The sequence below is a fragment of the Triticum aestivum genome, chromosome 1D, assembly GCF_018294505.1.
Source record: "Triticum aestivum cultivar Chinese Spring chromosome 1D, IWGSC CS RefSeq v2.1, whole genome shotgun sequence".
In the NCBI taxonomy this organism is placed as follows: Eukaryota; Viridiplantae; Streptophyta; class Magnoliopsida; order Poales; family Poaceae; genus Triticum; species Triticum aestivum.
Window position 1 is genome coordinate 473,543,070 of NC_057796.1, and position 14,063 is coordinate 473,557,132.

The 14,063-nt window shown below is 44.6% G+C and overlaps 1 protein-coding gene and 1 pseudogene across 1 annotated transcript; one reads left to right on the forward strand and one right to left on the reverse strand.

Moving 5' to 3' along the window:
- The first annotated feature begins 2,899 nt into the window (after positions 1–2,899).
- LOC123176774 (cysteine--tRNA ligase CPS1, chloroplastic/mitochondrial-like) lies at positions 2,900–6,801 on the forward strand (annotated as a pseudogene).
- A 3,395-nt stretch (positions 6,802–10,196) lies between these two features.
- Positions 10,197–11,773, reverse strand: LOC123176764 (coniferyl alcohol acyltransferase-like). Its single transcript, XM_044590834.1, has one exon. It carries the CDS (start codon positions 11,738–11,740, stop codon positions 10,355–10,357), a length of 1,386 nt encoding a protein of 461 aa, XP_044446769.1. The 5' UTR covers positions 11,741–11,773; the 3' UTR covers positions 10,197–10,354.
- Positions 11,774–14,063: the final 2,290 nt, after the last annotated feature.

Below are 14,063 nucleotides of genomic sequence, written 5' to 3' on the forward strand. Positions count from 1 at the left end.
TCATATCCGAACCCCCAAATCCATGCAACCCATGCAACGCTACATAGATGAACACGTTTAATAACAACAAACAGACTAAGAATGACAAAAGGCATGCTTAACAGAAACATTTCGGTGCCCCATCCCCTTGTAATCGCCGGTGCGGTTGTACCCCTCCACGTAGGCGTCGGCGGCCGGAAGCGCGTCATCGTCGAAGCTGGAGCTGTCGGTGACTTTCGAGTCGTCGTCGGAGCAGATTTGGCCCGTCAGCGTCCGGAGCAGGCGGTTCTGCTCCTTCGCATGCCGGGTCATCTTCGCCTTGGCCGCCGCCTCCGCTGTTGTTTTGCGCTCCGAGGGCTCTCCAGGACGTGTCGGAGTGCTTTGGGATTCTTGCAGCTAAGCCGCCGCGCATCCGTCTCCACGGTCATCAGAGCAGCCGAGGACCGACGCGAGGAGCGCTTCCTCGGGATCCACCAGCGCGCGGCCAGCGCCTCCACCGCCGCCGCCCAATCCTAGCTAAACTAGGTCTAAAGCACCACAAGATATACAAATCGACAACATCATAAACACACATGACCAGGCCCTCGAGTGTCGACTTCGCTGGTATCAAAGTGCTCGTCGTATCGTCGCATTGATCCGATCTACCACAAGAATATTTGTCAACCTTATCGACACCAAGAGGAACGACGTGTGCAAAGAGGGTCGGACATGTGCCACTCTGATCCGACGAGGACGGTTAACATGGCTCACCCGACGCTCCTCACGTAGAGAGTGCTCCTGCTGCCAACCCTCATCATCCAAGCAATTAGTCCCATACGGATGCACGTCCACCAACACCACGCTAAGTCGCTAACCACGATACCTTTGGCATACAACCAACCACATCACCACACGCCGACTGCTCCCACCACAATATCTAACTCCATGATAATGTTTTCAACGAAGTAATAAATGAGGCCGCTTCCATGGCCAATCCAACAAAATGGATCTCAGTTTTCACCCAAAGGAGATCTTGAGGTAGGAGAGGTGGTCGGATCTCCTAGGTAATGCCTTCAACAAGGAACGACGTCATGCCAGTAGCAACGACGACATCGTGCCCAGGGCTTTCATCCTTAGGAACCGCACACCTGACCCAGGGACGACATCCCAAGCACACCACCACCACCACACCAATGGAGAGGCAACACCAACTATGTGTTGCTCCAGATGTGGCAGGCTGAAGAACCGCTATCGTTGCCAGTCTTTTAGCACACTGAGCCTACGCAAGACCGACACACCCGCACCCCCATCCATTCATCGAAGGAAATATCATGTGACCATGCAACTATCCACCGGGCCTCTGGGCACCAACGTTGCGCACCACCGCATGCGCACACTAGGCCCGGGCACACAACCACAAAGGCGCATCGTGCCCTTGTGAGGCAGGCAAGGCGCTCTCCGCGTCGATTTGTCAAACAATTGCACAAACCGAGCGAGGAGAGTGACTAATGGGCCTGCCTGTTTGGCACTCCACAAATCCCGATTTTGGGAACCTTCTAGAAGGTTCCGGTTCCGGTCAAGTTTTTTTGTACTTCTTTTTTCCAATTGTTTCTTTTACCGATTTTCGTTTTTTCTTTTTCTTTTATATTTTTATTTTCCAAAATGTTCATTTTGTCCAGTTTTTTAAACAATTCGGAATTTTTTAAAATGTTCACATTTTCAAAAATGTGCAGAAGTTTTTCAAAAAAATTCATATTTTTGAATATTGTTCAGAATTCAAAAAAAAATTCTGTTTTCAAAATTTGTTCATAAATTAAAAAATTCTCAGAAAATTATTTTTTTAGCATTTTCAAAAATTATTCGGAATGTGAAAAACCTTCATGTTCGCAAAATAGAAAAATGTTTGGATAGTTCAAAATTTCTCCACAAATGCAAAAGGTTCCCATTTTCAAAATTTATCCGGTAATTTTCAAAAATTGTTCACTTTTTCAAAAAGAAATCGCGGTCTAAAAAAAGTTTAGAAATTAGGGCGTGCTACTCATCCACCGACTGATCTTTTTAAAAGATTGCCGGGTCGCGAGTCATCAGATCTGCCGCATCGAGCGGCCGAGCGCGCCTCCACCATTGCAACATATGTCTTGTTGCAGAATTATTTTTACAAGACAGGTCTTATTGCAGATTTTTTTGTAACAACTGTTTTGTTGCGATTTTTTTGCAACTCAGGTCTTGTTGCAATTTTTTTTGCCAATGGGTATTTTTGCAGAAAAATTCCGCAAAAGAGATTTTGTTGCAAAACATAGACCCATCGTAGACGATTGCAGCACCACATATGTTTGAGAAGCATAGCTCCTATTGCAGAAGCGCGTTCGAAGAAGGACGGTATATAGGCCCTCAATTGGACGCGTATCGTGCAAGGAAGGTGGCGGACACGGCCGTTGCGATCTGCCGGGTGATGGTACTCCCTCCTTTTTTTAGTTCGTATATAAGATTTGATCAAAGTCAAACTTTGTAAAGTTTGACTAACTTTATAAAAAAAATTAACATCTAGTACAATACTAAAGTTATATATTATGAAAACTAGTTTGATCATGCATCTAATAGTATTGATTTCATAGTGTGGATGTTGATATCTTTTCCTACAAAGCTAGTCAAATTTTATAAAGTTTGACTTTGACCAAATCTTATATGCAAACTAAAAAGAAACGGAGGGAGTAAGTATTTCCCTTAGAAATTTCGGACATTGTTCACTTTTTTGAATATGTTCGAAATAAACAAAAACTAAAAAAGGCTGCTACAGTAACAGGTTCGCTATAGTGGCTGGCCAAGTTCATGGTATCGGTCCGCTGCGCTACAGGCTGGCCGGGCAAGACTTGCTGCCGCCAATCCACTATAGTTGGCTCACTGAGCGAGGAGCCGCGCCCAAAACCAGTTCGCCATTACTTGCTGCTGCCGGTTTAGGGTTTGCCCGTCCTTTCTTTCCCCTGCATCCAAGATGGCGGCGGCGGAGGACACGGCGGCGGCGGCGGAGGGCGCGCCGCCGCTGCATCTCTTCAACTCGAAGACGAAGAAGAAGGAGCTCTTCGTGCCGCGCGTCAATGGCAAGGTCGGCATGTACGTCTGCGGCGTCACGCCCTACGACTCGAGCCACGTCGGCCACGCACGCGCCTACGTCGCCTTCGACGTGCTCTATCGGTAACGCCCGGCCCCGATCTAATTCTGTAGCTCGATGCGTTTAGTTTCTGCTTGGACATGCTGGATTTGGTGCGTGCGTGGGGAGTACTAATAGGGGGTTAGCTTAGTGCTTGAGCTCTTGCTTTTTGTACCGTTCACGCGCCATAGGCATAAATTGCTTCCATATTTTCAAACCATAACTATACATTTGGCAAAAGACTACTCCCTCCGTTCCAAAACAGATGACTCAACTTTGTACTAACTTTAGTACAAAGTTGGGTCATCTATTTTAGAACGGAGGGAGTATATGGTAATTGAAGAAAATGAAAAAGTGGCTTCTACTGCTATTTTGTTGTGTGTGTCTAACATTTTAGTCATTTTCTAATTGGTTCTTGATCCAGTGTAGATATCTCAACTTCTTGGGGTACGAAGTTAATTACGTGCGCAACTTCACCGACGTTGATGATAAGGTAATGTTCCATGTGTACACTTACTAGTTGAGGGAGGATTATTGTTTTATATACTTATGTTGCATGGCTCGCTATAAACAAATATTTGTATAGGTTCTTACTATCTGTTGCTTTTTTTAAAACAAAAGAACTGCCTTTTTTCTTCTTCTGAACATGTACTTGTATTGAGAGAGCCACATTGACTGCCAAAAGAAGTTTGTTATCCCACTCGTTGGATCAGCTAAAAGTCTCATATTAGACTTATATTCACAATGTGATGATTTTAAGGAAACACAGTGACACTCTGATTGGTACTTTAGTTTCGATTTCAAATTCCATTGATGCATGCCACACAGGAACTTGGTTCTGAACTACAAAATAATAATTCCAAGTTAATTTGTCATTAATATGAACATAGTTAGATAAGATTCACCCTTAACTATCAGCTACCTTGCAGCCATGGGCGCAAGATTTATGTTCCGGAGTTGGGCTGGTGTATTACTGCCATTTTATGTTTCCACTTTAGGTCAACACCTCACTTTGTTCATCTTCCCGGCACGATGCACTTTTATTGCATACTCCCTCCGTCCGAAAAAGCTTGTCCCTCAAATGAATGTATCTAGCACAAAGTTAGTGCTAGATACATCGATTTGAGAGACAATCTTGGGACAAGCTTTTCCGGACGGAGGGAGTACATGTGATTTCATTATTTGTTTCTCAAACTGAACTGCTCTTCTGAATACTTGTTCATTTATACTTGCTTTGCTTTTGCAGATTATCAAACGGGCGGAACAGAATGGTGAAGACACATCCAGTTTGTGCACTCGGTTTATTAATGAGTTTCATACTCACATGACTGAGCTGCAGTGCTTGCCTCCCACTGTCGAGCCTCGTGTAACGGAACATATCAAAGATATTGTAGAGTTAATCACCGAGGTATTTTTGATTTCCCTGTTACTGTTCAAAATCGCATCCAATGGCTATACCAGCCCAGCTGTGTTACTGTTCAATGTTTCTATTACTTCTTATGTTGTCATGATATTTTTCAAGCTTCTTGTTGCTCCTTCAAAAAAGATAACACTGATGCATTTGTTTGTCACCATTCAGATTAAAGTATAACAACCACAGTCAATCATGTGTGTTGTATATGCTAATTGTATTTTATCTCTCGCACTATTCACTTGGTAAAACTCTTCCCACTTTGTGTATGTGAACAGATAATCAAGAATGACAAAGGCTATGTTGTAGACGGCAACGTTTACTTTTCTGTCAGTAGTTTTCCTGAATATCTCAGTTTATCTGGTAGGAAGCAAGATGATAATCTTGCTGGTTCACGGGTTGCTGTTGATCCAAAAAAGCGGAACGATAAAGACTTTGCATTGTGGAAGGTAAGTTTGATGCATCGCCGTGAACAGTTTACTGTTGCGCATCGCCACTTCATTCTTATCCTTATTACCGTGTCCAGGCTGCTAAGGAGGGTGAGCCTTCATGGGAGAGCCCTTGGGGTGATGGAAGACCAGGATGGCATATTGAATGCAGCGCAATGAGTGCTCGCTATTTAGGACATGTATTTGATATCCATGGTGGAGGGAAAGATCTGATATTTCCTCATCATGAGAATGAGCTTGCACAAAGCCGAGCGGCTTATCCAGAAAGTGAGGTCAAATGCTGGATGCATAATGGTTTTATTAACAACTGTGGCGAGAAAATGTCGAAATCAGCTAATAACTTCGTCACGATCAGAAGCGTAAGGGGACGATGTCTGACTTCTTTTAATATTTCTCATTTGAACTCGTATGGTGGTTCCTAATATGTGTAACGTTTCTCTTCTTTTCAGATTATGACTCAGTACCATCCTATGGCTTTAAGATTTTTCTTGGTACGCGCACATTATAAATCTGACATGAATTACTCTGATGAAGCACTAGAGATTGCATCTGATCGTGTATACTACATTTATAAGGTGATTTGCTTAAACTTTGATATTTTATCATGATTTGGTTTCAAATCAAAGTTTAGCCACCATTTAACATACTTTTTGCCTCATCATTGGAAATCTGAACCTGACCTTGTGGTCTTTGGCTATCTTCCGTAGTAATAATATCTCACTTGATATTAATTTCATGCAGACCTTACATGACTGCGATGAAACGGTGTCTCTGTATCGTGAAGAGAATATATCTGTCCCCGTCCCAGCTGAGGAGCAAAAACTGGTTGACGGTAAATTAATCCTTTTTTTAATTGTGGTCAAGGTTTGGATGCTCTGAATCCTTGGGGTAAATTCATTTCTAGTTCATAGTAGTTGATTCAAACAAGCACATTTAACATTTTCAGAAGTTGCAGCAAAAACTGGAACAACAAAAGAAGAAGCAACAGCAGAAGAAGCAGCAGCAGCAGCAGATACCACAGAACAAGCCAGAAGACCACATTCAAGCTCTGGCTGCGCTGAGTGCCGAGATTAAAAGCAAACTGTCCATCCTCGGCCTGATGCCACCATCACCTTTGGCAGAGGTACTTACTACTAAAGCCACACTATGTATCTAGACAACACGTCCTTCTCCTCTTATGACGATGAGTGCAACGCAAACATGAACAAATTTCAATCCAACAGGAACTGGAGCATCTGAAGGAAAAAGCGTTGACGCGAGCAGGGCTGACGGAGGAGTCGCTGCGCGAGCAGATTGAGCAGAGAGTCGCGGCAAGGAACAGCAAGCAGTTTGACGTTTCGGATCATATCAGGAAGGACCTTGCCAGCAAAGGCATCGCCCTGATGGATGAGCCTACTGGTACGGTGTGGAGACCATGCGAACGAGAGTAGTTGCGGCCTGGTTTAGCAAATGACACGGGTTTCCAGTTTCGGTGAAGAGATGATGAGAGCTGTGTTTGTAGTTGTGTACTTGTATATACTTTGACTACTATGACGAGTTGTCCAGCGCGTTCGCCGACGTGTCGGACGGGTCGAAGACTTGCCCCGACCACCATGGATGAGTAGAGAGTGGTTTAGGGTTTAGTGTCGATGTGAAATGGTGAGGGCTGTGTTGTGTGCTCTACTGGTTTGGGCTGAAATGGAGCGGAGCGGTGCAAAGTCTGCATGCAGCTGCGCAAACTCCACCACAGAGCGGCAAACTCCAGCCCCCGGTTAGAGTTAGCCGCCGAACTGCCAACATGCCAAAGTCCATGCTCCGAACGTTGGCTGTCAGAGGCCAGGTTAGAGTTAGCAGTCGCTCTCTCGGTCGGCATACTAAGTTACATAAGGGACATACTGTGCTACATTCAGACACACTTTCTTACATCAGGGCGTACTGGGTTACATGAGGTACATAGTGTGTTTCCTTCTCAAAATATAAGGCGTGCATTGATTTTTTGGTCTTTATCGCACAACTTTAACTATGATTTTCACTTACTGTATACCTACAAAATTATTATAAAGACATAGGAAATAAAATTCTTTTGTGAGAAAAATACAATGATACATTGATACATGTTCAATTCATGTATTTCGGTATATATTATTGGTCAAAGTCATGCATCAAAGACCATGTAAAATCATACACGCTTTATATTTTGGAAAGGAGGGAGTACTGTTTTACATAAGGAACATACTGTTTTTTTTAGAGAATTGTTTGGATTGCTTACCACATGTGTCACGTGGTAGGAACATACTGAATTGGGTGATACTCATTAGGAGTAGGAGATGGGGGAGGGATGGACAAAGAAGGGCCACCCGCCTGCTACTGGCCACCAAGACCAGCTCCACCTGGTCTCGCTGCAGGAGGACGACTGGACGGACAAGGGCCACCCGCTAGATACAAAACCCTCAAGTCGCGGCGAGTGGCGGTGACCTGCGCCACCAGTCTATGCTTCGAACGTGGGCTGTCATAGGCCAGAGTTGGCGGACAAGGAATATGGTGTAGCACGCACCAACCGGCCTTCACACATCGATATCCAAGGCCGGAAGAATTCATGGTGCTTAACGTCGTCACGGCGGCGAGAGATATTCGTATTTGAGAGAAGCAACTAATGAAGGCCTCTATTTTTTCGCTCAAAATATCTTAATGAAATCTTCGGGTTGCTTTCCCTCGCACCAGGCCACATCCTAGCTAACTGGACCCTCGGCCCATTGCCACCGAGGTATGGCACCGAACACGCCCCTTACAGCCTCGTCCAGCAGGAGCTCCTAACCAGTGCCTTCAGTGCCAGTTTCGAGTTCTGGTGCCTACAGGGCTATCTAGTGGGCTTCTATTCGAAGCCCGATCGGGTCGTAGCCAAGTCTGTTTCGTTCAACTGCTCTCGATTGTTGTCTGTTTCGTTCACCCATTTCTCTGGTTTTCATCTCCGCATTATGTTAGCACAAAATTTTGTGACGAATTCTTTTAACTCCGTATTTGTTGAAATTTTATTACAAAAATCTAGTATGTCTACCATTTTAGAAAGCAATACTAAAGAATAGAGCACGTATAAATGTTTTAAAGAACTTAGTTTAGTCTTTTTAGAGAAAAGCTATGAGAAAGAACGGTGTCATATTTTTCCCGGCAAATGATTACAAACCAAAAACTATTATCTTGAATCCAGTTTCGATAAAGGAACATTTAGTACAATGAATATTTAGTACTGTGGAATATTTTTCTGAATGAACAATGAGCACCAAAAAAATGTTCATCCAACCACAAAAATTGTTTCATTTGAAGAACAATCCATTTGCAAACAAAATGCACCAGTCTTGTATCTTGAACCTGTTACAAGTAAAAAATTAAAAAAATGTAAATAGGTTGTTGGCCATTGGAGGAAAAATACAATTGATTGGAATAAGAGACGGGTTCATTTGAATATTTTTATTTGCGAAAAATGTAGTTTAAATTTTTAGGGGATCTTACTTCATGAAAAAAAGATGACAAAAAAGCTGGAAAATAGCTGAAAATTGATTCACTTGAATAGCCGGAATCCCTATGAGAAAATAGAAAAGTTAAAAAATGTATTTTTAATTACAGGAAAAAGTGGGAACTAACATGATTTTGCAAGAAAGCCTTGACTAATGGTAGTTGAACTTCACTGATGTAGCAAGTTGCAATCTCAAACAAAAAAACTTCTCTCAGAGCCTGCAGATCATGCTGCACAAAAACATACATGGCACTCTCTCATCCTTGTTGATAACTATCGTAGGTTCTGGTTTGGAAAATAATTAGAATCATCCCGGGTCTGAAACTTAGCAGAAAAAAACATATTTGTAAGTTTTCAGAAATTCAGAAATGCACGTATATACTGAGTTCAAATATATGTTTTCAAAAGATATACTTGTAATTTTTAAAAAATTCAGAAACGCATACTCTCGGAAAGTCATATGGCCATTTTACCGACCTTCGGGAAAACAGAAAACCCAAATTTTATCATCTTCATTTCCTCAGTTTCATTGGGATCTAAAATTGTTATAATATTTCATTAATATTTACACCTGTAAGTTTCTTACTAATGCATATACACGTGATTGTCTTCAGAACTTTTTAATACAAATTTTAACTAAAATCTAGACAATTCCAGTGTGTTGCAAGATTTCTATTGGCTTAGCCTGCGACCACGCGTCCATCATTTGTACAGTATTCTTTTTGCAGGGATTGTTAAAAATTTATTGATTTTGTACGCAATCAAGTTGGTTTATCTATAGTTTTATTGTTAGTGTAACTTTTTTTTTTGTTTCCAACACACATGAGCTGGAAAAAACAATCTGGAGTTGGCCTGAGTGGAAGGGGACAAATGATTTGGTTTCAGTCAGAGTGAAACAAAGGAAACCACGATTTGACGTTCGTCCGAGGCGGACGGAGAAAACCAATGTGGCGCGGTCCGGGTCAAAGGAAGGAAAAGAAGCTCTGTCTTAGAAAAATTGATGTTGCTCCATACTTTCGGGCCCCAACACATAGTCGACATACACACGAGGAAGCAAGGGAAAAAAGACGCATTGCTCCATACTTTTACCGTCGGACAATCGCGGTGGAGAACAGAAGATGCGGAAAACAAACTTATGGTGCTCATCCATACTTGTAGTGTCGCACTGCCGGAACACCGCAATGGGGAGAAGCGAGAGAGAAAAGGCGCAACAGAGGACTCATTTTCCCGAATTCAAATGATATGGATTTTTTTTCAAAATTCAAATCATAATAATGGAGAAAAATGAATTCAAATCATATGAAGGTTTTTGTCAAAAATCAGATCACATTGATGAACGAAGAACAAAAAAGTCAAAAAGACCGACCGTATATGTCTACACGGAGCGGATCGTGACCACATCGTCGGCGATGCATAGCCCACCAGCAGCCTGTTTAAGCAGCGTAACATATTTAGAAACGAGCAGTGTGGTACTCCCTCTGTTTCATTTTACTTCGCATATAAAATTTTTGTCGAGTCAAACTTCACAAACTTTGATCAAATTTATATGAAAAAATATCAACGTCTACTATACCAACTATACATAATATGAAACTACATTCCATAATGAATCTAAGATACATAATACCAACTATACATAATATTGATACATTTTTTTTATAATTTGGTCAAAATAGAGGTACTTTGACTTCACACAAAAGTTATATACAAACTAAAAAAATGAAGGAAGTACTATTTTTATTCAATCGGACCGGCCAGTGCAAGTGCAGCGGTGGCAACGGAGGCCAGATACAAATGGTCATCAATCAGGGTAAAACATCTTTGTCTTCATGACCAGGTACATAAATCAAGCTGGGAAGCTACGGACAATGACGACATACATACATGGACGATCAGATTCAGAGACGGCTATACTGATTGAGGCCGATATAGTCAGCGGTGAGAGGCTTGAAGATGCGCCGCTCGTCATTGTCGAGGGCGGCGGCCAGCCTGGGCCACACGTACATTGTGAGGAGCCAGTCGCCGCCTCCTGGGCGCGCGATGATCTGCACGAAGCCGTCGCACAGTCTCGCACCGTCCTTGGACGTGGGCAGCACCAGCGCGGCCCGCCCGAAGCCGAAGTCGGTGTCGAAGCTGAAGGACGTGAACGCTGTCACGGCCAGCACCGGGCTGCCCAGCCCGACGGTGGCCGTCTCGACGTACTTGGCAGCCCTGTGCTCCTCCACCCAGTCCACGAGCTGCTGGAAGTGCTCGTCGGTGGCCTTGGACCTGATCGACTCGCGCACCGCCGACGCGATGTCCGGGAGTGGCCGCCCGCGGAGGCCCTCCACGCTCGCCTCGGCCACCGCGAACGTCGTGACGTTGCCGACGTAGTTGCGCATCACCGCCTTGAACCTCAGCGCGGTGAGACGGCGCCGCCCATCCACCCACCAGCCCATGCGGCAGCTCTTGTCGGACGAGCCCACGACGGCGGCCAAGGCCTTCCACAGGTACGCGGACAGCGCCTCGAGGCGGGTGGCCTCGCCGTCCGCCCGGCTCCGGCTCGCCTGCGCGCGCAGCTTCTCGAGGTCACGCGCCTCCACGTAGTAGGTGCGCTGGACGAAGGAGCTCTCGGTTGTGAGAGCGTTGACGAGGTTCTCCTCCTTCAACGCCGTGAACGCCTCGCCTAGCGACGGGCTGTACGACGGCGGGGCGCGTGGGCGGAACACCGAGCGGTCGTGGTTCGGCGCGGCCGACACGGCCCCGGAGCGCGCAAGCTCGGACCACGCGTTGGCGAGCATGCACAGCGAGTACCCGTCCAGGAGCATGTGGTTGCTGGCCCACGCCACGGCGAACCCGCCGCAGGCGAACGACACCAGCTGCACCGAGAGGGCGACGGCGGCGTCGTACTGGACAGGGACGCCGATCTCAGCCAACGACGCGCCCAGGTTGCCATAGTTGAGACTCGCGAGAGCCACGCCCACCTCGCCGAGGACGAGCTCCGCGCCCTGGTTGTCGCAGTGCAGCAGCTCCAGGCGCCCTGACCGCGGGTCGGCGACGATGCGGCCGGTCAGAGGGAGGAAGTGGTCGAGCAACGACGGTAGGCTGGCCTCAAAGGCTGCGACCACGTCTCGGAAGCCGCCGCCGGCGTTGGGCCTACGGTAGGCGAAGAAGAGCGAGTTGGGGATGCTCTGAGGCAGCAGGTCGAGGTTGGAGACGGCGACGACGCGTGGTGCGGCCGCAAGGGCAACAGACGCCTTCACCGTGCTCCGGCTCAAGACTAGGACACGCGAATCCTTTGCCATTTTCAGTTCGCTAGTGGTGTGATGTAGGTACGACTATAGCTATGGAACGACGATCAGCTTGCATTGTGTGAGAATCTCTGGGGCCGAGCACTAATAATCTTCGATCCAGTGGTTAGCAAACACAAGTTGACCTTATGATTAAGAAAATCCAGCAATTTTTATTGGTGACTGCAGGGACCAGGTCTAGCTACCTCTACCAGGGCAGCATTGGATGCCAAATTAGCAACACGGACACATACGACAAGATCCAATTAACACATGACTGATCAAGTGCGTGCACAATAGGTGTAGAAGCATCATCAAAACTATATAAAAAAAATATTGACCTAAAAATAGTATCATTTTTTTAAAGAAAACTGGTAATTTTCTTAGTCTCTATTCCTAAAGAGAGTTGATAGTCTCACTTCATCTCCCACCAACCCTATATTACGCCAACGAGCGTCATACAAACAATCTTCCAGTAAAGTGCAGTCAAGTTAGGCCGGCTCATTAACACATGACTGATATTAAGTGCGTGTACAATAGGTCTAGAAGCATCATCAACATCAAAACTATAAAAGATATACTGTCCTAGAAATAGTATCATTTTCTTAAGAAAACTGGTAATTTTCTTAGTCGGGAGAGTTGATAGTCTCGCTTCACCTTCCACCAACCCTATATTACGTCCATGAGCGTCATATAGACGATCTTTCGGTAAAGAGCAGCCAAGTTAGGCCGGCCCATTTGAGGCGGGCATTAACTCAATCAAAGCGGCATTTTTCCAAAACAACTTGATGCCTTAACTCATTCAAATCAAATATTGACAAAATCTTAACTAAATCCAAATTTTCCTTGCCTTCTCCTACTCATACCAAAATCAAATCAAATTTTACCAAAACATCAACCATAACCAAAGTTGTCCGGCCCATTTGACGTGTGCGCTCGTTCTTAATTTTCCTTTTTTTCTATGTTTTGTTTTTTGATTTCCTTTATCTGTTTCATTTTTTCTATGACGAATCTATTATTTTGTGCTCTGCATACTATCAGAATCGACACTTACCAAAAAAATCCAACCAAATCGACACTTTCACAAAAGAATGTCATGCATTAACTCAATCAAATTAAATCTTACCAAAACATTATAATTAAAGTTGGTCGGCCCATTTGACGCGTGTGGGTGTTTTTGTTTTTCGTTTTTTTTCTCGTACATTTTACTGTTTTGGTTTATTTTTTCCGTTTCAGTTTTTCTGTGACCAATTATTTGTGCTCGGCGTACTATCTGAATCGGCAGATACCTGTACGCCATGGTGAGTTGGTAGTATCACCTACATTCCGGTTAAATGACCCCACCGAATTTTTCTATCCCACTTATTTATTTAAACCGGTTTTTAGCCCACTGATCTACTTAATTCTGTTTTATGTGCCAAATCTATGCAAATCGAACTTCGATGTATTAATAATGTCATTATGGAAATGAATCAACCACAATGACATCTAATCAATCTTTAAAGACCAAATCTATGGTAAGGAATCATAACACAAGGTAACATTTGCTGAAAGTAATCAATCACATATTTATAGTCTCTCTTTTTATTATTAAAAGACAATCTGTTATAAAATGTCAATCCTTAGCAGTCCTTGTTGGTACCCACGACTCCCACCAATCGAAGGGATACCCCACCAATTTTTCATATTGTTTCCCTCCCACCGGTTTACTAAAAAAATTGAGGTAATATCACCAGAGTCATATAACTTGCGTTGCATGTTTAGTTAGTGTTAGAACTTTAAATATACGGTTTTATGATCACTTAACTTGACTTCAGCGTGCAGATGTGATCACAATATGCGTATGTGGGCGTATCCATGTGTATGGCCCCGCTCGTGAGTGGGTGATGGTGCTGGGTGTGATGTATTTTTTTACACAGAACGGCCTCATAATTTTCTTATTTGCACGGACGACTATAGCTATGGATCGATCAGCTTGCACTACCACGATACCACCACCAATCCAAAGCCAACACCAGCTATGTGTTGCTCCATATGCGGCAAGGTGAAGAACCACCGCCATTGCCAGTCCTTGAGCACACTGAAGCTACGCAAGACCGACACACCCGCACCCCCATCCGTTCGTTGTAAATATCGCGCGACCCCGCAACCATCCCCACTCGGCCTCAACGTTGCGCACCACTGCATGGGCTAGCACCAGGCCCGCGCACACAACCGCACAGAGCCACATCGTGCCCTCGTGAGGCACAGAAAAATCATATATGACGCTCTCTGCGTCGATTTGTCGAGCAATCGCATAGATCGAGTAAGGAGAGCGACTAATGGGCCCGCCCGTCGA